The following is a 26,263-nucleotide window of genomic DNA, read 5'->3' as shown; positions in this document are numbered from 1 at the left end:
TTTGCTTGATCTGTTCCTGGGCGGCGTGTGTGTGTGTGTGTGTGTGTGTGTGTGTGTGTGTGTGTGTGTGTTTCACTCTCTTCTCTCTCTCTCTCCCCTCACTCCTTCTCCTACTTTCTTAACCCCTGTCACAAATAATTCCCCTGCCGCCTACATGAAACCAACATGTAAAAACATCCGTCGCATCCTGTTTTTGTCAGGTTCTTTAATCTGCTCTTCGAGTCGCTGCAGGTTATGAAATGGGACGAATAAAAGTAAACAGTCTAGTAAAAGTCAATGCAAGCTGCACGTGTTGTGTCTGGGTCACTGGTAACTGACATCGATACGGCTAGGGCGCTGTGGCTTCTGCCTCGCGCCCTCCCTCCCATTCGCCCACCTCAGGAATCAGGGCTTTCCCCCTCCTTCCCCACCTCTCCACCAGCTTCCATTTATTTCCTGCTTCGCTTTCCGTCTCTTTCTCTCTCTTCCCCTCCTCCACGCGCACCCCCTTTCCATCCCCAGGGTGTCTCCTTTGCCCCGCTGACTGCCTTCCCCTACTCGGTTGCGCTCTCGTTCACCTCCCCGCTCCTGTCTCTTCGTAGCGGGGAATTGCTGGCTCCGCCAAGCGAAGAACGGCCGCTGCCAGGTCTTGTACAAGACAGAACTGAGCAAAGAAGAGTGCTGCAGCACCGGACGCTTGAGCACCTCTTGGACCGAGGAGGACGTGAATGACAACACGCTCTTTAAGTGGATGATTTTCAACGGGGGCGCCCCCAACTGCATCCCTTGTAAAGGTAAGACTGTTTCTCTCCCATCTTAGGCCCTCAGTAGAGGGCGTCTAACCCTCTCCTTCCGCGCTAACTAACTTGGGACTAGAAGGGCTTTGTTAGTGGGCTCAACCACCTATCCCCCAACCCTGGTTAGTTGAGTTGAATCCAACTATTAGAGCTGTAGGCAAAACAAAGTCTGCAGTGGTCCCTGGACTTCTTAGCCAATTGTGATGGTAAAACCAGCCAACTTGTGCTGTTTGAGAGATTTCAGTATGGGGCAGATGCACCGTCCCCACCCTTCCGCCCCCTCCCAGTCTTCTAAGAGGAGCCGGGGCCCCTCCAGTGAGAACTCAGGGCTGCGTGATTGCACAAGGCACCCAAACCCTCCTGGCTGACCTGCGTACTGCCTGGCCCTGGTTTCAATCCTTCTATCTTTCCAACTCCTAGAAACGTGTGAGAACGTGGACTGTGGACCAGGGAAAAAATGCCGAATGAACAAAAAGAACAAACCACGCTGTGTCTGCGCTCCAGATTGTTCAAACATCACCTGGAAGGGGCCAGTCTGTGGGCTGGATGGGAAAACCTACCGCAACGAATGTGCTCTCCTCAAAGCCAGATGTAAAGAGCAGCCTGAGCTGGAAGTGCAGTACCAGGGCAAATGTAAAAGTAGGTCCCACCCTTGAGCAAGAACCCGCCTTGCCTCCTTTAGCTTTTCTTTAGCCCTCTGGGAGACGGCTCTGGGATAGTATAGTCAACACAAGAGCCTCATCATAATAGTGATACCAAACAAAGGAACCTTTTTCTAACTGCTAAGGAACCATGAAGAGTTCTGAGAGGAACCAACCCAGAGTCACAGATTTCCTTTTCTTTTGAAACTCCCTAGGCTCCTAAAGTATCTTTTGCAAAATGGATGCTTCGGTTTTTCATGATTTCCTTGCTGCTCTCACATGCTTGCTCTCCATGGCCTATTGAAGAGTGTTTCCCTCTTTTTTTCAGAGACCTGTCGGGATGTTCTCTGTCCAGGCAGCTCTACGTGTGTGGTGGACCAGACCAATAATGCCTACTGCGTGACATGTAATCAGATTTGCCCAGAGCCCACCTCTTCTGAACAGTATCTGTGCGGGAATGACGGAGTGACGTATTCCAGTGCCTGCCACCTGAGAAAGGCCACCTGCCTGCTGGGCAGATCGATTGGATTAGCCTATGAGGGAAAGTGTATCAGTAGGTATTCTGGATTGAGAAAGGAAAAAGAGATAACAAAGGATCGAAAAGGCTAGTTCTAGTACTAAAACTATGGGGTGAATCACAGACTAAAAGCCCAAGATCTCCTCAAATGAGGCATTTCACTAGAGGGAAAATGCTCTCCAGTTTGGGGAAACTGTTATGAGCACAGAATTCCTCGTGGAAAACCATTGTCTTCCGGGAGCATTGACATATACACTCAAATGCCAGGAAGAATCAGGAAAAACTATTGTATCTCAGAAAACTTAGAACTCACACAATTTTACACATTTTTTTAAAGTGCCAGACTTGCTAGAAGCGAAAAATAATTGCTTAACAGTTCCTAAAATCTGTTATCAGGGACCAGTAATTGGTGGAATTACTTTTTTTAAAGATACCACTTTGTAGGAAATAATGAGATACATATTTAACTCAAGGATACCATGAAATCCTGTTCCAAAATATGCTGTTTTCCTGTACTATTGTAGTGTGTAAGAAGACACTATGGGGGGTGTGTGTGTGTTTGAATATCTAACCAAACATTTTTACATAACATCTTCATTACCCCATTGTAAATAATAAAATATAAATTATGTGTTTATATTTATTAGTAGAGAACTAAAGCAAAGGATAGGAGGGGGGAAATGGAGCAATCAGTCCACTTATCACAGATGTATTATATCCTAGAAGCAAAGTCCTGTGAAGATATCCAGTGCAGTGGTGGAAAAAAATGTTTGTGGGATTTCAAGGTTGGCAGAGGCCGGTGTTCCCTCTGTGATGAGCTGTGCCCTGACAGTCAGTCGGATGAGCCTGTCTGTGCCAGTGACAATGCCACTTATGCCAGCGAATGTGCCATGAAGGAGGCTGCCTGCTCCTCAGGTGTGCTGTTGGAAGTAAAGCACTCTGGATCTTGCAACTGTAAGTGCGATTTTTAACTCTGCTGCAATTTAAGGCTTTCCCAAGCAAGCCCTAGAAAACGGACACTTAAAAAGCACGCAAACCTCCCCATGCAAGCCCATTTCTGTTTAAGTAAGGTAGCAGCTAAATTTCACCATCGAGTCAGTGATCCACAGAAAAATTCTCTGCAATGTTTCCCAGCTTTTAGGACTTAACTGATCATTTGGGTTACCTCTAAAACACCTATATCTGGTTGTTGGCCCCTCATTCATCTGTTTTAGTAATGTGCTTTGCTGTTTGCTTCGTTAACACTTGAATCTAAACTAACTTCTTCAAAAGTCTTTTTTTTTTTTTCCCAAAGACAGCTTTATATACTATTACACATGGGCTGCTGCTTTTTGCAGTTGCCTAAACTAACTCTGAATGAAGGATCCAAAGCAGTTATACCTAGAACACAAGAGCGCTTTTTATCTAATTTCAGGAATCTGCCCGTAAAACCTGAGCCATTGATTCTTCAGAACTTTCTGCAGTTTTTTGACTTCATATGTTATGGCTTTTTTAAATTTAAACTTATTACATAAGAGCAGATGCCAAAAACAAACAAAGAAATAAAAGCGTCAAACTGCAAGTTACATAAAAATGCAACGCTGTAATATGGCTGTGTGAGAGGGCTTTGAAAACATATACTGAGCTGCTTCTGGGCTGTTGTTGTCCATATTTAAACAACAGCTCCCCTGTATTCCCCATCTAGCCATTTCGGAAGACACCGAGGAAGAAGAAGAAGATGAAGACCAGGACTACAGCTTTCCTATATCTTCCATTCTAGAGTGGTAAACCTTCCACCAGTGTTCATGTCCACACAGGCTTTGAGCGCAAAAAAAAAAAAAAAAAAAAAAAAAAAAAAAAGAAAAGAGGAAAAAAAAGGAAAAAGGAAAAATATATTGTCCATACTGTAAATAAGTGTATGCTTATTTATTTGGGGGGAAAACTATACATTAAAGGACCTTTGTCCTAAAGCTCTCTCCCAGGCCACCTTGTTACTCACTGGGCACGGAGAGGCAGTCATTGTGAGGTCTACTGGATGAGGCCATAGTTGAAACTTGTAGACATTTATTTATACTGTGTCATGTTTTATAATTTATACATAAAATGTCTGGTTGACTGTACACCTTGTTTTTGAAGAAATTTATTCGTGAAAGGAAGCGCAGTTGTTATTTATTGTGAGGTCTCTTGCTTGTAAAGTAAAAGCTTTTCTTTTCTCCCCTTGTAAACCATTTAATTCCATTCCTGACTATCCACTCACTCACACGTCTCCCTTCATTGCACTGTCGTTAGATTCTTTTCCACTTTTAACAAACTTGCATGTTCGTTTCTGTCATGTTTATTTATTGGATTCTCTGCTGCCTGATCTGTACATACATGATCCCTCGGGTTTTGTTTACAAGGAATCTTGACTGACCAAAAGGCATTATAACTCTGACTCAAACGCAGGGTACAGAGGACATGCATCTTTGAGGAAACTCCTACTTCATTTCTCTTGTGCTGATGAGGCCATTTGTGGGAGAAAGTGTGAGAGCAGTGTTAGAATTCTAATAATGTACTTTCAAGATGTTACAGATCCAAAGAAACAGAGTGATGTGGGTGTCTGGAGACTAAAGAAAGGCAAAGGCTACACATTTAACCTTTTCTTGGGTGTTTCCTTCAAGCTGGTCAGCTGTACCTATTAAATTCTTTTTCAACCAATGTGTCACTAAAAGTTCTATCAAAGCTTTATCAGTTCAAGTTTCTTGATTTTCATAATACTTTTTTCTGATGCAATTTTATATTTTCAAACATGGCAAGTTAAATATAAATTCATTTAAATATATAGTTTTGTACTTTTCTACCATGTAAATGTGCAATGTATATAAAAGTTATAATGTGTATTTGTAAATAAATGATGAGTGAAAAAATAAAAAAATTTTAAAAAGCCAATGGTCTTATTTTTTTTTTTTTTTGATGCAAAAGAAATTGGACTTTGGAGTAAAAATGTGTATGGCATGTTTCCTGAAGAATATAGTTATCACAGAAATTAAGTGGTGAGGATAATAAGAGCTCCAAAGTGAGGTAAATTATGAATCACCTCAGTGGAAATTAAAAAATAAAGGTTCCACAACCCCTTTGGAAGAATACTATGTATGTGACACTAGCCACGGAAACAACAGACTTGTAGATGTGAGTTCCTCTCTAAACTGCACCAAGCCTGTTCCCTTTGAAAATACTCTCTTAGCTGCCCTTGTTCACACAGCCAGCGCCCGCTATAACCTACTCTCCTCATCTAAATGAAGTGGGTATCAAATCATCACAAAATCAACATATGGCACAAGAAAAGTGGAAACAGACTGATGAAGTTTGACGAACATATTCTAGACATCAGAGTGTCAACTGCAGAAATAGTCATAATAATATTAGAATTCTTGAACCTTGGAAAGATGATTAGAGTGGAGGTAGATTTCCATAACGATGCCCATCTTTTATGGTGATCAAATAATGACACTCAAAGTGGAGGAGGGCTGTCAGTGTTTTGCAGTTTGCTATACATTACTAGACCCTTAGAGTGGCATTTCAGGTATCAGTCAGTGGCCCTTATAATAGTCTACTACATAAGGATACATAAGAACATCTAAGATCCCAATTCATTGTGTGTTTCATACTTGAAATCTAAATATATAAAAAAAACAACAAAAAGAAATGCAAGATCAAAAAAAGTGGGAGACACGTGGGATGGAAAGAGCAAAGATATTCTCAACACTATTAAATAATGTAATCAACACTACTAAGCAAACATGTTCCTTATTTCAAAGAACATGACCTAAGTTCTTTTAAGTAGTTCATCTCTTTTGTGAAAGTCCTCATTAGTATGAACAATGCTAAAAATTACCATCAGAAGTTGTTCATCACCAAATGAGAAATTTGGTGGAGGCAGAGAAACCTATTACACAGGCAGATTTTTATTTAATGATTAGGAATCTCTAAGGTTTTGTAACCTTAGCTCCGGTTTATCAGAAAAAGTGGAAAAGGAGGAGCAGAAAACAAAGCAGACTTCCACTAACCCTATGAAGTTCTAAGAAGAGGGTTTAACCTGTCCGTTGCAGATGAGCTACTGGGTTGTCATTTAGAAAGAGGTCTCAGGAAAGGAAAAGGGCTGGACGGATACAGTTTCACAGCTCTTCCTGAGCTGATTTGTTGCTTGCTTCCGTGATGCTACTCAGGCATTAAAGCTGCCATTGACAATCAGAGTGAAAACATCAAATTTAACAGGAACTTATGTGTGTCTTGGCAGGCAAGGGTGATAAAATCAACAGCTTGCCTTTTAAACAACATTCATATTATTTATTTAAAATTTTTTATTTGGTATCTGTCAGCATCAATCACTCCTCTTAAATACCAGTACCCTATTTTCCTTCCTGGAATTTCGTACTTTTCCACTCAACTTATATTAGCCTAACTAATATAAAAAATAGATATCTGTGTGTGTGTGTGTGTGTGTGTGTGTGTGTGTGTATATGCATGCATGTGTGTGTGTGTGTGTGTGTGTGTGTGTATGTGTGTCCAGGGTACCAGGGATCAAACCTAGGGCCTCATGCATGCTAGACAGCCACTTTAACACTAAGCTGGACCTCCAACCCTAGAAATCACATTTAAAATTAAAATTAGGTTTATATGATTAGATTATTGTTAGAATTTCAATAGACTCAAGTCTATTTCACCTATGTGTATAATGTCATTAGCATAAACATTTGTTAATAACTAGGTGTTTTTCATTTTCATGTATATATATATATATAATATATATATATATATAGAAAGAGAGAGAGAGAGAGAGAGGTGCAGGGCAGATACTTGGGGTGTACTGAGCTGCATCCCTAGTTCTTTATCTATTTCTTTATATTTATTATTTTGAGAGAGTTTCACTAAGTTGCTCAAGCTAGACTTGAACTTACAGTCCTCCTGTGTCAGCCTCCCAGAGTGCTGGGATTACAGGAATGAGCCATAATGTCCAGAGTAACAACTTTTGATTAGTGTTACTGCATCCTAATCATCACTGGGAATTGCAAAATATAAAGTGATAGTGAAAATTCCATTAAAAGTCTAGTTTTTATCAGATGTGTACCTAAACTAAGAGTTTCCTATACTATCTTAGATACGGTGCCTTGAGTCTGGCAAAATTAAAGCCTGGCTTAATTAAAATCATCCTCCAACAGAACAGCTAAATATAGTATCTGACCCTAGACCAGCTCTTGTATGTAAGGGAGAAAAAAACATTATAAATAAGTAAATAAATAAACATATGTTGCCTCAATGTTAAATTTACTGAAATTGATCTCTATACTATAGTTCTATAAAAGATCAAAATGTATGTAATTTATCTTTAAATGGCTTGGTAAGAAAAAATTATAGGTTTAATCTATGTTTCATATATTATGTATTTGAAGAAATACAAAAATAATAGAGACTGGGAATATAGGTCAGCAACACAAGTACATGCCTGGTAAGCACAAGGTCCTGAGTTCAATTCCTGTTACCAAAGAAAAATAATAATAATAGAAGAAGTAAAGTAAAATGTTAACAATAAGTAAATCTGCATAAGATCTATGGAAATTTTTATTTTTATTATTTTTTTACATGATATAACTTAGTTCCTTTATTTTTTCCATTCCCCTCCAAATCTCTTCAACTTCTCTTCCCCTCCTTCTTTACAAAGCTTTGTTTCCATTTTGTACTTTTTTCCTCATTTTTTTCTTTTCCCTTCCACTGTCCCCACCCCTTTTTTCCCTTTCCTTTTCCTTTACATTCTATTTCACAATATCTATTATACATTTTGGTTCTTATTTATACTTTCAGTTGCTCACACCAAAGAAACAATGCAATATTTACACAAGTGTGGTTGATTTGTTTCACTTAAGAATATGGTCTCAAGGTCCATCTATTTAGCTAAAAATGTCTCAAGCTTATCTTTCTTTATGGCTGAGTAGTACTCCATTGAATAAAAAAAACATCTTTTTTATCCATTTGTCTGCTGATGGGCATTTTGGTTCTTTCCACGATTTAGCTATTACAAACTGTGCTGCAGTGAACACGGGTGCACATATATCACTGTTGTATGATGCCTTTAGTTCTTTGGGGAAGATGCCCAGAAGAGGAATAGCTCAGTCAAACGGAATCTCTAGTCCTAGTTTTTTGAGGAAACCCCACACTTATTTCCACAGTAGTTGCACTAGTCTGCACTCTCACCAGCAGTGGGGAAGTGTTCCTTTTTCCCCCACAGCCATGCCAGCATTTGTTATTGGTTGATTTATTGATAATATTGATAATAGCCACTCTCTCTGGAGCAAGATGGAATCTCAGCATTGTTTTAATTTGCATCTCTTGATCAGTGATGCTGAACATTTTTTCATATATTTATTTGCCGTTTGTGCTTCCTCTTCTGAGAAGTGTCTATTCATTTCAGATGGTCATTTTTGGGGCAGGTGTTTAAATTTGGAGAATCTGATATTATTCAATTCTTTATATGTTCTAGATATTAGTCCTTTGTCTGAAGAACAACTGGCTAAGACTTTTTCTTTTGCATTCTGTGGGTAGTCTTTTCACTCTGTTGGTGATTTCTTTTGCTGTGCAAAAGCTTTTTAATAAAGTGAAATCCCAGTTGTTGATTCTTTGCAGTATCTCCTATGCAATCAGGATTTTGTTTATGAAGTTTCTGCCTATAACTCTCTCTTCAACAGTTTTACCTATTCTCTCTTCTAGCAGATTTAGTGTTTCTGTTTTAATATTTATATCTTTAATCTATTTTGATTTTAGTTTAGTGCATGGTGATATACATGGATCTAGTTTTAGTTTTCAGCAGGTGGAAAGTCAGTTTTTCCAGCACCATTTATTAAAGAGGCTATCTTCCTGCCAGTAAACTTGTCTGGTCCCTTGGTCAAAGACAAGATGGCTGAGTGTATTTGAAGTTATTTGTGCCTCTTCTAATCTGTTCCATTGATCCTCAGGGGAATTTTTAGTACTGTCTTTTTTTGCAACTTTTTGGTAACTTTGAAAATATATCCAAATGAAATTAAAATTTAAAAATAATCATTCTCAAGAAGGAGAGGTACAGAGTAGACTGTTTTTATTCCCTTGAAATAGTCATTTTAAAAAGTGATGTATGACCAAAGACTAGAAAATAATTCCAATGACTTTAGCAAGTCTATTTAGATAATCAAAATTAGCAGTGAAAGAACTCCTGACAACTAAAGTACATCTAAATTGAAAAAGTCTTTTGTGTAATCTTTTAAAATTCAGAGTAATTAAAGCACTCTAAAATCCTTCTCCTCACTGTTTGCTACATGTTGTTTGACAAGTCAATGAACCTCTCATGGCTCCATTTCCTCATCTGTGTAGTTAGTATACTGAAAGTGCCTCCCCTATAATGGTGCTGTGAGAATGAAAAGAGCTAAGTTGTTTGGAATTGATTCTTCCAGTGCAGATGAATAAAAAAAAAAAAAATTCAGTAAAAAAAGTCCTCCAGTATTAGAATTTTTATTAAATAAAAATTTAATAAAAGCCCTACCTTGGAAATGCAATGCATGAAAAATGATACCAATTGAGACCAAAAGCAAGAATATAAACAGTCTTTAAAATGAAAGATAAATATAATCATAAAATATTTTAGTCATGTTAATATTTAACAAAGCATCACAAAATTTTAGGTGTTTATAGCAAAAAATGTATCATTCAAAAAAAAAACAGGTTTAGGTATATTACTTCTCATAGAAATTTAGAAATAGACTCATTCACCCACCAACATTTTTAAGCCATAGATGTGCCTTTTGTTCTTTAATTCATACACCCAAAACAAGTCCTTGTACTAAAATAAATTACATCAATTTTCTCCTATTTTGACACAATTTTCTATATGAGGACTATAAATCCTTAGTAATAGTAATAGATCAAACTATTTGTACACTATCAAGAAACCCTAATGTATAAGTTGTACAATTATCAGATATTAAGATATGTAGTATTTTAAGTTAACAAACTTCTTTGTTAAAGAAGATTTTTCAAAACCTGGGTCCTAAGATTGACACATTTCTGTCCTCCTGCTCCACTTTCCATTCAGAGCACCACACAATGCTTCAGCCAAAAGTCGTCTTGTAAATAGACTCCAGGCATGACTGCCCTACTCGTCAGCAGACCTGCCTGGACTTGTCCAGATCCCAGCCTCTGTTTTTCTGGAATCCCCCCATGAGTACTAGATGCTCCCTGGAGTTTGCCATCCTTGGACCTCAGATATCTTGGCTGCTGCCATCAAGATTCCTGCGGCAGAGCTCTTCAGACACTTAAAACATATTCTCTGGATTGGACCAAATGTAGTCCTGGCAGAGCTGTAATTTGTCATTTTTCTATTTTAAGACTCTGGCCAAGAAACCAACTGGCAGTGTTGGGAGCCGGATATACTCCCCACCAAACATCTCTAATACTCATTGTCCAAAAACTCAGGTCCCTGACTACAGAGTGAAAGTTTTCTTAATTTTGTACCTTACCAAAAAAGTTGGAGGCAAAACAGATAATGGTGAGGAGGAAGGGGTTCTACCTAGATTCTAATTGAAAAACAATGGGTGAATCTGTATCTTTTTAAAGCTTAATCAGTGGGATTGGAGGAAGATAGAAGAAATGAAGAAAGGAGACAAGAAAAATCATTACTAAATATTGTACTTTTAATTAAGCTGAAACTTCTTCAACCCAGTCAAAATTACCTGAGGTGGTTCATATCAGCATTCCTATGGTTAATTTAGGCTTTCTTTACAAACTCACCACACCCAAAATTCCTCAGGAATACTCAGGCATATACACATCTCAGTCTCAGATATATATAGCTATTTATATGTGATATATGCTATAAACATAGTTGTTGATTCTTGGAAAGATTCTACAAGCCAAAATTTAAATAAATGCTAACTCTTAAAACTTGGTTTCTAGGCAAGTGCTCTACCACTGAGCTACTCCCCCAACACTTGGTCTCTTAAATAATCAAAAGCCTAGCAACTGCAAACATAAGAAATTATCTTGATTAAAAACACAAAAACTTTTTTCTAATCTAGTTTTTGTTAAGTTTAACAGCTTTTTAAACAAGGTAAGAAAGCCTTATTGCTGTAGATATAGGAAGCTCTAACTTTCCAACTATAACTAACAATCACATATAATAATAATTTTACTACCACGTGTTGGAGTGAGACACAATAAAACTCTGGGGAAAACCGGAGAAGCCATCCATGAGTGGAGAAAACTAAAGCAACCTGGCCTAGCAGTTGCTTTTTCAGCCACAGAGGAGAATTTTGCCCTGTCGTTCCCCAAGCCCAATAGCTCCCCACTTAAAGGAAAACATTTTTTATATATTTCAGTATAGAATTATACATTAGAAATTTAACTTTTAATAAACTTAAGAAAGCAATCTTAAAGCTCTATGTACTGTACACAAATAATGTATAAAATCATATTTAATAGGCAAAAATCTATTATCGTCTGATAAACTTTAAGAAGCCAATACTTGAAGTTATATTTAGTAATTGGTGAATCAGATATTGTTATTGTTATAGACAGTTAAGTTAAGTAGAACTATTATAGGCAGCCAGACAGGGCTAGGCCCTCAAGGAAGTCAGTACAGAAGATGAGAATACATTACCACTGTGACTGGAGGCGCATCCTTTCAAGGCCAGGCCTCAAGATAAAAATGGAATGACCAGGTCTACATGCCTCCCGAGGGATAAACAATATACTATATTTGGTATCACCTGGTCCAATAAAGTCTAGATAGACATCAGTCACCCAAGTAGGTGAGCAGGACCTCCTGACATACCTCCTTCCCAAAAAGGTCCTTGTTTGTTCCATGTACACTTGCTACAGACTTGAGTCCCCGTTGGATCAACATTACCTAAGCATCCATACTTACAATCTTATTGGTTGATCATAGTTTTATCCACAGTTTACCCAGCTTGTGATTTTGTACCTATCTCATGATTTTGCTCAATAAATCTTCATCTGGAAAGTGGGGTCCATGGAACCCACTGGGGCCCCTCCTGTCTCTCTCAGAAGCTGTTTTTCTCTCAATGAAATATCCTACTCTTAACCTTTATTGTTGCTTAGAATTTATTCTTTGGTTTAGGGGAACACAAACTCAGTGTATCTGATATTTAGCAGGTTGGGAGTTGCAACATTTCCTTTATATCATTTGGAGGTTCTAGATATCTGTTATGAACATTTATAAGAATTAGTTTCATTTGTATTTATTCATTTTAACAATTACTTTAGATTAATCATAAGAACCAAGCAAGATATAGTCACCATTTTAAGCTATAAGATCTCTTAAGTTAAAAACAAGATCTCTTAAGCTACTGTACACTGAGAATAATGGACATGGCATTTGTAAAACCAATTTTTAAGATGAGTATTACTTTGATTGATGAGCAACAGGGCTAGCAACCATGTTACCAACTTTAAGGACATCTTTACTCTTATCTTAACCAACCAATTTAAATTACTCACTGGTAAGGTATGTGAACAAAAGGCATTTGAGTTTATAGCATCGGTGTTCATTTATCTGTAAGCTAATTTAAATAGAGCTCTTGGAGGACAACAGATACCCAACAGACTGAAACATACATATTGACTGAAATCATTTAACTTTTTAGTTAAAGCTTCTAAGATTCTTATTCCCAAGTTTAATGTGAGTCTTGAGCCTAGTAGGTTTCTTTACTTCTTAATGTTTTAAGTAAGTTTGGTAAGCCTTGAATATCTGTATCAGTGGTTTTGTTTTTGTTGTCGCTGTTGTTGTTGTTTTGTTTTTGTTTTAGTTTTTGTTTTATGGGAAGCCCTAACAGAGTCACAAGTTGGAAGGGAGAAAAATAAAAATTAAAAAATTAAATTGATGAACTAAAAGAATTTTTTAAAAGACGAAACAGCTAAGGTACTTTAACCAATTACAAACAGATTAACAGGCTGTTAAACAGACAAGAAACATATGGAACACACAAAATAATTACACTAAGTCGAAGTACACTTTTAGATATATTGGCGATGTTAAATTACAATAACTATTTTTCTTAGTTTTAGGTTTATAAATATAAACTACTCAAAATTTCCCTAGGGAGTACCATTAGCACTTTTTAAATGTAAATTATAAGAGTGTTTCCTTTAATATTTTAGGCTGCCCTGAATACCTTTTTTGCCTCCTGTGGGTTAATGCTAAAGACTCATAACCAATAAGAGTCCGAAGGAGGGAAGAGAAAAGAGCTATAGGTTGCTAGCTGGGATTTTTGTTTACTTTTCCACCTTATTAACAAAACCAAGTTTGAGGTATTGTCTTTTTACTCTTTAACCCACATTTAAGGAAATGTAGAGAAAAAAAATCAATATTCTTTAATCTTCTATTTGAAATCTGTCCCAATTTTTGTTTATACTGGTCCAGATTATTCATGGAGAAGGGAGCTCTAATAAGACAATAACTCCCTCAAGATTTTTTGAAGCACACATTTTAGGAGATTTTGAAACAGTTGAATGATGAGATGCCATTTCTTATTATGCCAGTAGGACTAGATTCATAAGGTAATGGCAGGTGGATAGATTGACAGGGAGGTGGAATGTGGAAAGTATCCCTGGGAGAAGACAGATTAGAGGAAGAGGCTGATCTAGGTTCTGAGTCTTCTTCAGTGGCCCCTGGAAACATTACTGGCTCTACTATTAGGCTTATAGGTATCTGAGGGTACTCTGCTTGGGGGACTCAAGGGCTTTTCTTCTACAAGGTCTGGGTCTACTCTGACGGGTACCATTGGCACACAGGCATAACAGATTGTACAAGGCCTGAATAATTTTGGATTTTGATATACGGACATAAAAACTAAATATATAGGACTTTGGTTGATTTTTCTGCTCTCTTACAAAACAAATAAAGCTGGAATATTGTGTTCAAATTCAAAGTTCCATTTGAAGGCCATATCTTGCCACTTTTTAATTTATACTAAATCCGTACTGAATTGCAAAGGAAAATATTTTTTTCATTTTTAAATCTTCCATTTTAAAATGGCCTCACCTGCACAAAACATAACCTAAAGATGATATTTTAAGGAGTGATACTGAGCTACCCATACTCCAGTAAGATGCACTATACACTTTTAAGATTTCCCTTGTGCATTGTGAGAAAGAGATAAACAGAAAGAAATGGTAAGGCCTGGAGGAAAAGATTCTATTAAGTCCCTGGGGTCAGACTGCCCAAGCAGCCTGCCCTGACATTTTAGAAATCAGCCCAAAGTCCACCCCTCTTATCCAAGGTTATACTGCATGTGCAGCCCACCCCGGTTGGAGGTCAGGCCATGCACACAGATTGCCCACTTTCTCTCATGGCTAGTCTAGGTAACCCTGCCACTCTTTCTTGGGATCAGGCAACAAGGGCCAGGCCCACTGCTGTTATGACTAGGAACAGCATTGTTGTTCCGAGCACACAGCCACTCAAAACTTCAATAGTCCAGAAAGGCAGAAAAAGAATCTTGGTACAACAGCGAGGCTTTTCTAAAAAAAATCAGCCCAAAGTCTTTATATCTAGGAACCTACAGCATATGTAAAGAATCCGTAGAGTCTGGAAATGCCACATAACTATAAATCATATATCATTTTAGATGGGGAGATAAACTCGAGGCTAAAGTTATCATAAGAATAGCAAAACCAAACAAGCTAGAGGGAAGAAGTAAGCTAGCATTAGAGAAGGAATCCCTGAGGCTCCAGAAGAATACGACTGGCAGGGGTGGACAGGCAGTCATGGCAGATGTTCTGTGGACACCTGCAAAGGGCTAATATAGAACTCTTCCTGCAGTGGCCCTGTAGGCAAAGCCCTTAGAGTGCACAACTTTAAGGTGCGGTCCAATGGAGGGAAACATTTGTCCCTTTCTACTTTCTCTGGCCAGCCATGCCAAACCCCTGAGTTGACATCTAGCTCTTCCTCTCACTGCATCACTGAAAGTATAGAAAACATGTCCTTCCCCATCTCCCACATAGCGCCACAAGCCAGAGAAGAGGGAAGCCCAGTGAAGATTTAGATCTTTTTCAACCCAAGAGCTCACCCAAGATTTACTTTCTTCCTCTTTGACTAGCACCAAGGACATGGGTGGGACATACCAAATGGGACCCTCTCTTCCCCACCCAAGCAGAGCCATAATGACTATCCCCAAAGCCATGAGAAAACTTCCTGAGCTCCTTAGACCCATGGATCCCCCTGTACCTTCCAACTCCCTGCCTCTCCCTACTAATATCAGAAAAAGTTAAAGAATTTGAGTTTTCTGGCAGATGTGGTAAAGCATCAGAGTGAGAAAGGAGAAGGTACAAGGGAATTGGGGGTTTTAGGAGAGAGAAGAAGAAAAGAAAATAGAAAACTAGGTGGCCCTTTCTTGGTTTAAGTTCATAGACTCCACTAGGTCCCAAGGATAATATCAGTTATCACCTGATTGATCACTGAATCTATATGGCTGAGGACGTGTTCCCAACACACAGTTGGTCTGTGGCATCAGGCAGACTGTGCTTATATCCTTTGATTCTGAGAGTGAGAGAAGTAAACAGAAAAAGGGAAAAGGGATTAAAAGAGCAATTTAGAAGATCTCTTTTTGTCTAACCTGTTTAAAACCCAAAGATGTGCATGATTTTAAGAAGATTGCTTTCTCAACTCCACCCCAAGGCTGGTTTTCTGTTGTGTCTTAGGACTAGATTTCCTATGCCAGCTGCATGAGAAATTTTGCTGGAGACGCAGTACGGATTTATCCTTACTTGTGCTTGTCTGGTGAGCAAATTTTCCTTCCATGTGGTGTAGAAATGTAGTATGTTAACTGGAGAGAATACCCAGTGAGCTACTACTCCTAGGGTATTCTGCTCCACACGTTTTCTATTTTTGTTTAGAGGCAAAGCAGTGCCTCTTGTCTTCAGTACTTTTGTACATAAACATTCATTTTTCTAGGGACTTGGGAGCCTTTACTTGCTGAAAAGGGAAAGAAAACCTAATGTTACAGCAATGTGCAGAAAGGGAAAGAGAAAAAAGAAAAGAAAAAGGAAATAAGCTATTCTTCAGAAAACAAGGGGTTTGGGGAAGTGGGAAAGAAACCCCTTAACTAGATGTACTGGAGTCAGGGTCCCAACATCTTTTTCACCTCCTGCCATTGGCTTGCTAAGAGAAATGTTGCCAGACAGGGCTCAAGGGAGTTTCCAAAGTACAGAGAAGGAACCTTAACACCAACCTTACTTGTTCACAAAAACGAACAAAGATTTTTAATTCATTCATAACATTTAAAACTTAGAAAGTTTCATCTCAAAAATCTAGATTTCTACTTTCTCCTGAAAAAAAATCTGACAATGAGACATCATTGGACCTATGACACCAGCCAACAACAACTGCCACACAATGGGTCTGAGCACAGAAAAAAATTTGCAGGTTCACTGACTCTCATCACGGGAAAAGAGTTTTTAGGATGTGTTAGTAAGAGGCATAAAAGGTTTTATTAGGCAGAAATTTAAGAGTACACTCAAAGAAATAGAGGGTAGGCCCTCAAGAGGAAAGCATCTTATGCATTTCTTGAGGAGGATGAAAACCTCTTGAAAATGTGGTTTAGCCCCTAAAAGGGTTCTGGCCCGTTCTACAGGTATGTACCCAGTTCTTTTTTTAATATGAATAACTTAATTGTTCACAAACTATTTCTTTATCTTAGGATCGGATTCTTGCTCTTTACCTTTTTAAACTTAAGCCAATTTATGGATTTACAATACTCTTAATTTTGGGTATGGTGAGTCTGTAGGGAAAGGAGACTAAGTTAGCCAAGGGAATGCTGGAATGGATCACCACAGGTAACTTTGCCTGGGTCCCAGATATCCTACGTTAGCAGGGTGGTTTATTCATTGGGCATATGAAATTAATTCATTGGGCACATACTCAACAAAATTTCTAAATACACAGATTGCTGCTCAGGGTGTAGTCTCTAGACCAGTAGCATCAGTCTAGCCTGAAAACTTGTTGCAAAGAAAAGTTCCTCAACACTACCTCCAACCCACTATACCAAACACACTGAAGGCAGGGACCAAGAACCTGAACAAGCTCTCCGGGTAATTATAGTGCAGTCCAAAGTTTGACAACTACTTCCCTAGAATCATTTCAAGCTCTTAGTACCCTCCAGCTAGCTGATCTTCCACAAGCAGTCACAATTCCTGTGGGTGAATCTCCAGTAAGAACTTCAGGAGATCCTGATCGCCATATAAATTTTACGTACATCTTGTTCCCCTCTCTGGTATTTTCAAACCAGCTTCATGTTTTGACAGCACATCCACTCCCACTCTCCCAAACTAGAAAGAAATTCCCTCAGAATCATCTACTGCCATTACTAACCATAAATATGCCCAATTCTGTGCTATTTTTCATTTCCTTTGTGCCAATTACACAGAATCTCCTTTTCATATTTGATATTTTCCACCATATCCCCTGCTACCTCCTCTAGAAATTCACTCTATTACTGACTTTCCCTCTGTCAGATTGACTTCTCTTTCTATAGTAGTTTTATTCAGCTGAGCCTATATAATATGTTCATAAAATTTCCAAAATAAGAATATAGGAAATTGAAATAATATAACTAGTGTTCATACATAGATAGATAGGTAGATGATAGGTAGATAGATAGATATAGATGCTTCATCCTAGACTATAACTTTTTTAAAAACTCCTGTTCATCCTTGACGTAGTCTTTACCTTCTACTTCCACTGTCTCACGTCTCTCTCATTCTTCAGCCCATTGTAATTTGGTCTTTTTTTCCTACTATTCTTCTAAAGAGATATGACAAAGATCACCAATGATTCCCAAGATACCCAATACAATGGACACAATGGACACTATTCAGTCCTTATCTAACAGGGCCTGTCTTTGAAATGTATACTACTAACCAGCCTCCCTTCTGCTAAATTCCCCTGGATTTTGTATGCCCACCCCCTTTTCTCTCCCCAGCTCTTCTGAGCATTCTTTATGAATTCATGTTCTTCTCATCAGTAAAGCAGGCTTTAAAAACTGGCTATCTACATCTGACTTGAATTTTACTTGATCACAGAAACCAAGAAAAGTTTTTAAATTAGCTTATAATATTTAAAACTTAAAAAATTTCACCCCCCAAAATCTAGACTTCTTTCCATTGACAAAATCTGAAAACTAGATATTATTGGGCCTATGACACCACACAGACACAACTGCCAGTAGCAGAGAAGACAGCAGCTGTTTCTTTTAGTTGAACTAAGCGCTCCTTGCTTCACTGTATTTGTCATTCTTGAATTGTCCTTCAGCTGGTTTGCTTCATTCATCCATATTACCTGTAAGCCCACTATTTCCTTCTTTCTCCCTTGCTTGTCAACCTACTATTTCCTGTATATTTCTCAATCTTCCAATACCATCAAGATTTTAACTGCTATCCATTTGCTAGTGAATGAGATCACTATGAGCAAATCTGATATTTGAAGAAGCTTCAGATCATACTTCCCCTTTTCTAACCAGGAAACTGCACCTCTACAACAGATCCACAGAACCTGCTGGCCCTGCTGAAGAAATGCCCTTCACTTTGCTTATTTCCTTATATAGATTTCTTCTAAACCAAAATTTCAGGGAAGTGCCTGTAATAGTAGAACTAAGTCTTCATGAGGGAAGCTGGAAAGTGTAAAGTTAAATTCTAATTTCAGAAGATGCAATGCAGCATAGAGAAGTATAAGATTATATACAGTATATCTCAAAGATCTTAGCAACCACAATGATAGGTAGATACAACTACATGGTCAAATAAAAGATATATATATATATTAAAAATAGAACTGCAAGTGGCTGTAGCCAAAGGGAGAGGAGAGAATTCATCAATATTAGCAAAGATCAAGAGAATTTTCTCAGAAGTGCTCAACAACTGGGAAGTTATTCAAAACCTATTCCAAGTGAAATGTTCCTTCCAACAAGATGTCATCCTCCAAAATTTGCATTATTTCAACACAATTCAGAGATGCATGAAAGAGAGCAGAGAAATAGAACAGAGAGCAGTGACATGAAGAAAACAGAGAAAGAAGCAACTTCCCAAGTAACAAACAAGTGTGATAAGGATTTGGCAGACTGTTCTGCAAATGAAAGCTTCCCCGAACTCCAGCCTCTGGTGGATCAGTGCAAGAGCTCATGTTTACAAATGCATCATTACAGAATCTGGAGTTAACCTCCAGCAAAGGCTAGTTGAAAATTACAAATCTCTGACAACGGTAAATGCCCTTTTACAAGAAAGTCAGGCCTCTAGTGCTGATGACATGTGTCAGAAATCTAAGTGTTAAAAGAAGAACCAGATTACAGTAAACATTTCCTTTCACCAGTATCTAGAGACAGAGGAAATGAATATAGACTGATGTAGCACTGTAAGGGCTGTTTGTCTGATTGATTATCTGTCCAAAATTCTCCAGAAGTGCTTGATACAGTATTCTGTGAGTCAAAATGACATTTAAACAAGAATCTATTAGTAGTAATAATTATGATAGCAATTTGGGGATCTATTGTAATTTTATTCAAAAGTGTAAATCAGTATTAATTGAATGCAAACTTCTAATACTACAGAGGAAAATGTAAACAAATTTATATTGATGTGTCAATGTAAAATTAAAAACTTATCAGATAAAGATTTCACTTTTAAAATTTGCCCATATGTCCAGAATAGACAAATAGAGACAGAAAGATTAATCAGAAAGATTAGGAGCTGAGAAGAGAGTGAAGTGGTGAGTAATTTTTAATTTTTTAGGATGATGCTTATGTTCTAAAACCAATAATGGTGATGTATCTAACTCAGAAAGTATAGCATTGAATTATTCAAGTTAAATGGATGAAATCTATGGTATGTTAACTATATCTCAATAAAATTGTTATTTTAAAGAATTATGCAGATAGTTTTAAGTGAAAGAATTTTAAAGTTTAACTTCATTTTAGATTTTTATTTTAGCTTTACAAAAACAAATTTTAAAAGACACACAATATTTGCATTGTAACACATTCTAATTGTGTATCTATATTTACTGCAGATTCCCGGTAAATATGAGGATTTTTTATTTTTGTTTTTTGTGTTATTGGGGCCTGAACACAGGGCCTCCCCCGTCAAAGCAAGATCTCCACTGAGCTACATCTCCAGACCTTAAATGCCTCAAATGCCTCAAATATTTGATGATAGTAAGCATAAGCTAAGTACTATAATCATAGCTCTAGAGAAATTAATCATTTTTGCTTCACTAGAAAAAAACTTGAATCATTTTATGGATTAAAAATACACCTTTATTGTATTTTTATTAACTGAAAAAGAATCAGAAATCTAAAAAAAGGCTTAATTTACCAATGTACACTTCTACATGCAGCATTGACAGCTCACAAGCTAAGAAAATTATAAATTTCCTATTTTATCTAACACTACTTTTGTACAAAAGCTTTCATGGTAAGATTTAAACAACCAGCTGGGCGTGGTGGCCTATGCGTATAATCCCAGCACTCAGGAGGTTGAGGTTACAAAGTGAGTCCAAAGCCAGCCTGAACTGCATAGCAAGACCCTGTCTTAAAACAACAAAAAAAAGAGATTACAGCAATCACCAATTCATATGAAAAGTTTACAAAAGAGAATAATTTTGATCGTAGCTATCAACAGTCTTGAGGCAATTAATTATGTTAGCAAATGTTTTTATTGGTGTGCTGCTAATTTCTATCATCATAAAAGCTGTTTTTTTCCTTTTAGATACAAAGTAATGCTGGAAAATACAAGTATTACTATAAAACAGTTGAATCCGTAGTGATATTTCAGTGTACTTGTTATACTTTATCTCAGAAATGAAAAGTTTTTCCTCCCGGACGAGAAAGTTGCAGGGCTTGATGGCAGCTTTCCTTATTTCTTTACAATGCTCTCCCTTGGGAACCTGTCCAAGAGAGGTGCCTAGAGTTAGGGCAGGGTGGCGCCTCATGACTGGGGTGAGCATTTCCCTTTCCCTTTCTTAGGTACTGATGGGAGGTGTGGCTGAAACACTGCCCTACCCACCACAACTGCCGCCCAACCCAGGTTGCTGCACTTGTGATGTACAAGTTCATAAAAGCAGAGGCTGAGGACTGGAGGCCAGGTAGATGGTAGGAGGCCTGGGGTCAAGGACTGAGCACTTGCTGAGGTTGTGCTGTATGGGACCGCGCAGGCTTGGTGGGGTGGAAGAGCTCCCTTCAAGGCCTGAATGCCAGGCTGTTATTCAAGGCCTTGCATTCACTGTGAGTGGGCGCCCTCACCCAGGTAAGCCCACTTGGCCTTGGCTGGGCCACCCTTGAAGAACTCTGGTCCTTACTGGCTGGTGAGGTTAAGCTCTGGGTCAGTGTCTTGGTCCTGTAGAATCAGGAGGAGCCAGATGACCGAGAGTTGATGTCATCACTAAACCTTTTTCTGTCCCTCAGGAACTAACTGCAATGTAAGGAAAATGGGTTGCATTTCAAATAAACAAACCTGATCCAAAAAAAGAAAGAAAGTAAGAAGAAAGAAAGAAAGAAAGAAAGAAAGAAAGAAAGAAAGAAAGAAAGAAAGAAAGAAAGAAAAAGAAAAAAGGAAGAGTTTGCAACTTTGTCTTTTTGGTTTTTTTGCAAATGTATTTATACACACTTATTCTTTCCGGTAGGAATCAAATTATTTCTTCTTTGAGAAAAATTTTCACACCTAAAATAAATATGTGTTATTTTCCAGTAAGAGACCATCTGAATGCTAATTTTCTTTAACTAATTTAATTATTTACACAAATTACAGTTTTGAAGTCATAGCATTCCATATCAAAATACTGAAGAAGAAAAGAATTAACTGTATCTTTTCCCCTTATCAGGATCTTTCACAGTATCCCCCAGTCTTACAACAATTCCTAGTCCTTAAAGTTGGAGATGGTCTTTCTTTTATTTTTCAGATTTTAATTTGTTACTTTAATTTCTCTAGATGAAAAAAACTTGAAAATTTATGCAAATACTTTATTGTCAATTTAGAATATTAATCATATATCTCAAGATATAAGCAACATACTACAGCAATGGTGCATGTGAATACATAATGAACAAATATTGAAGATAATCTTTCCTAAACTCTTACCTCTGTTAACATAAGGCTGTCATAATCATCAAAACCTACTTGGGGTTTAGGCATCCCAGGGTTGCTAGTAACTACAGAACAGAACCAGCAGCATATTTCTCCACCTTGGGATTTGCCCAGGTGACTTTAATATACATGGTGCTGAGTACATCAATCACCCTTTTTTGTACTCCTGTTCTCCATCCTTCTCTCTTCTACTCTGTGTCCTGTATGCAGCACCTCCCGAGCCTCCAAGAGTACTGGTTTCCATCTGGAGTTAGCCAGCCAATGAGAAGAGAGTAGATTTATGGGAGAGAACTGATGAGGGTTATTTATTCCTTCCTTCATTTCCGTTTCAGCACCAGCTTGTAACAGTTGCTCTCCTCTATGACTGCCCAAGAGAAACTGAACAGCCCCACCTACATTTTGCCAGCTGTCTTGAGTCCCAGAAACTGTCCTGAACCTCCTTCCATACCCTACCCGCATCTCTTTAAGTAGCTCAGTCATGAACATGAGTTTATTTGAGCTATGTATGGCTTTTTATTCAAACCTGGTTTTTATTTCATCAGTTTTGGTTTGTTTGCTTGTGGCACTGGGAATGGACCATGGGACTTTGCACATGGTAGGCAAGTATTCTACCAACTGAACTACACCCCCAGTCCTAGTTGATGAATTATTAACTTATATAGGAAAAAAGGAGACCAAAAACACTTTGAGAGAGGATAGTTTCTCTACCACAGCCTGACATAGTCGCTTCTCAGTTTGATCTCTCTCATTTCATAGCATTAAGAAACACAGCTTTTGCAGGGTACATCAATATACAAAACTCTGTTGTATTTGTAAACAGCAAAAATTAATAGCTTAAAAAAGAAATTAGGGAAGAAATTTATTTTGCAACTGCTTCAAAATAATAAAATAAAAACCTGAGGGTAAATTTAACCAAGGAGGTAAAAGAACTCTACAATGAAAATTGTAGTTTTATAACACTGATAACAACTGAACATCATAAAAAATGGAAAAATACTCCATGTGCATGTTAAAATATCTGTACTACTCAAACTGATTTACATATTCAATACAATCCCTTTCAAAATACCCATTATATTCTTCAGTAAATAATTTTTAAAATCTAAAGTTGTTATAGAACCACAAAAGACCTTAAATAGCCAAAGTGATTCTAAGTAAAAAGAACAAACCTAGAGGCATCACAATACTTGACTTCAAATTACCATACTGTGGAGTAACTCAGACACACAAGCTTAAATATTGCATAGTTTCTCTTATATGAAAATCATATATATGTATGTATATGTATTTATATATATTATGAAATAAAAGACAGATAATAGGGAAAAAGAAGAAAAAGTATTGTAATCTAGCATGAACAATGTATCTAAAACCATACCTTGATTTAGTACAATTGCATACATGTTTTTTGTGTTCTTTGACCTATTAGTCTGATTTTCAATCTGTATATAGGACAATTAACTTTATAAAGTCTTATAAGATAAATAAATGAATCTGATGCTGGAAAAATAAGACTGGGTGGAGGGAAGGCAGAAAAGAAAGGAATTTAAATATGTTATGTGCATGTACCAATCCCCTGCAGCGAATGTAACCATTATGTACTGTGAACATGTACTAATAAAAGTCAGAAAAGAAAAAGAAAAAGAAAGATACTACAAAGCTATTAACCAAAATAACTTTGTACTGATAAAATAGAGATAAAGAAACAGATAGATAGATAGAGAGAGAGAGAGAGAGAGAGAGAGAGAGACAGACCTCAGTTCACAAACAATTCTTTCCATAATTCTGGTCACAGAATTGGACAAGAACCAAATCAAATTCAATAGTTAGGCTCAATGTTGACCTTATGGCATAGATACTTGATACTACAGATGATAGAGATAGAGATAGAGATAGACAGAGATAGAGATATACAGCATCCTCCAAAAAAATATACATCAGGAAAAGGAAACATTTGAATAAATATTTTAATGCTCAATTTATTGAGACATCATGAAATTAATACAACTAACTTTTGGCCTCTACAATTACAGGAGGTACTCAGAGTGGTGGCCATTATCTTCCAGACGTTTATTAGAACTGCAAACTGCTGAAGTGTGTACACATTTTTTTTGGCGGGCTCTGTACACCTATTACAAAGAAGGATGCAGAAAAAAATGCATGTAATTACAGCCAACTGATTGATTCTCAACAAAGGCAGTAAGAACCCACAGTGGAGAAAGGAAAATCTCTCCAGTAAATGGTGCTAGAAAAGCTGGATGTCCGTATGCAAAAGAATTAAGCAAGACCCAAAAGTTTCACCATATACTAAAATCAACTCAAAATGGCTCAAAATCTTACATGTAAAACTTGAAATTATGAAACTATTGGAAGAAAACTTAATTGTACATTTCAAGACATTGGCCTTGATAAAGACTTTCAGATATGACTCCAAAAAACACATCAGCAAAAGCAAAAATTGACAAACAAGGCTATATAGAACTAAAAAGCTCTTCACACTAAAGGAAGCAATCAAGAGAATAAAGAGCAAACCTACAGAGTGGGAGAAAATATTTACAAACAATTCATTCAACAGGGATTAGTATCCAGAATATATAAGGAACTCAATCAATAAAAAATGAATAATTTGATTAACATGGAAAAATTTAATTAAATTAATAGACATTTCTTAAAAGATATATAAACGGCCAAAAATCATATGGAAAATGCTAATAATCAGGGAAATACAAATCAAAACCACACTGAGTATCATTTCACACCAGTTATACAGGTTATTATAAAAACAGCGAAAACAAATGCTAGAAGGGGTGCATAGAAAGGAGAACTTTTATGCACTATTGGTGGAATATAAATTAATATAGTCATCTTGACAAACAGTATGGACTTTCCTCAAAGAGCTAGGAATAACACTATATGATCCAGCAATTACACTTACAGACACATACAAACACTCATATATAATATATATCCTAAGAAAAAGAAATCAATACATCAAAGATTTAATTTGGACTTGCATGTTTATTGTAGTATTACAATAGGCAAGGTATGGAATTAACCTAAGTGTCTATCCACAAAGAAATGGATAAAGAAAATGTGTTGTATATATATATATATATATATATATACACACACACACAGACACACACACACAATGGGATATTATTCAATCATGGAAGCAAATGAAATCCTATCATGGTGACAGCATGAATGAATGAAGGGTGTTAAGTGAAATTAGTTGGGCACAGAAAGGCAAATCCATATTCTTGTTTATATGTGGAATCTTGTTCAAAAGTAGATCTCAGAAATAGAGAGTAGATAGTGGTTATGAGCAACCGAGAATGGCAAGGGAGAGGAAGGTTGGAAGAGGACGGTTAGCAGATACAGGTGTGCAGCTGCATAGGAGGAATAACATTCCATGTTTGAAAGTACAGTCAGGTAACTATGGTTGACAGCAATTAATAGCATATTTCAAAAGAACTAGTAGAGAGAGCATTTTTAATGTTCCAAACCCAAACAAATAATAAAATGCCAATTACCCCAATCTGATCAAGAGATATATTCATATATTGAAATATGACAGTATACCCCATAAATTGGTATTATATGTCAATTAAAACTAAAAACATAACAAAACTGTTTTTTGCTGACACTGCTTCTAAATTTTGGATCTATACTTCTGAATATGTGTTTGTCTTATATACCTAACTCAAAGAGTACACAGTTTTTCAGCCCAGAAATTGGCAGGAAAGACAGACAACTTCAAAGAAACCAAAGTAGTATTTCATGCGGTCTGTTCAGTCATTATAATAACACACTCTGTGTAATGCACTCTACCACCTTCTATTCAGATTTGTCTACAGGTCTACAGTACTAGCTTGTCTAAAAGCAAGTTTTAAGCTGTATTTTTGATCATGGATATGTGTGCACTTCATTATTACCTTACACAGTTGAGGAGAAAACTCTAGACTCAGAATCTACTCTATTTTAGAATTAGCAAGGGAATTTAGGTGTTTATTATATGGAGTATAATAATAACAAGATAGGTAAGATTATCATCATTGTGTTAATTATCATAAAGTAGATCAATAAATTCAAATTGCTAAAGTAAACATTTTCTACTTTAAGAAATAAATATATTTTTGTGTAGCAAATATTTTAACACAACAGTTTCTATAGTGAATATAATTAAATTTGATTTATGATTA

General features: G+C 37.1%; 1 protein-coding gene across 1 annotated transcript in view; it reads left to right on the top strand.

The window, feature by feature from the left end:
* Nucleotides 1-4,841, top strand: part of Fst (follistatin) — a gene marked incomplete at its 5' end in the record, with an annotated part of 6,272 nt that extends 1,431 nt beyond the window's left edge. The window contains 5 exon segments of the mRNA XM_005392720.2: nucleotides 582-773; nucleotides 1,197-1,415; nucleotides 1,746-1,970; nucleotides 2,658-2,888; nucleotides 3,619-4,841. Coding sequence (XP_005392777.1) covers nucleotides 582-773; nucleotides 1,197-1,415; nucleotides 1,746-1,970; nucleotides 2,658-2,888; nucleotides 3,619-3,701 — 950 coding nt within the window. The 3' untranslated portion in view covers nucleotides 3,702-4,841.
* Between the last annotated feature and the right edge of the window lie 21,422 nt (nucleotides 4,842-26,263).

This window comes from Chinchilla lanigera, unplaced genomic scaffold (genome assembly GCF_000276665.1).
Source record: "Chinchilla lanigera isolate Chin_1 unplaced genomic scaffold, ChiLan1.0 scaffold00045, whole genome shotgun sequence".
Classification (NCBI taxonomy): Eukaryota; Metazoa; Chordata; class Mammalia; order Rodentia; family Chinchillidae; genus Chinchilla; species Chinchilla lanigera.
This window is presented reverse-complemented; position numbering and strand designations above follow the sequence as displayed.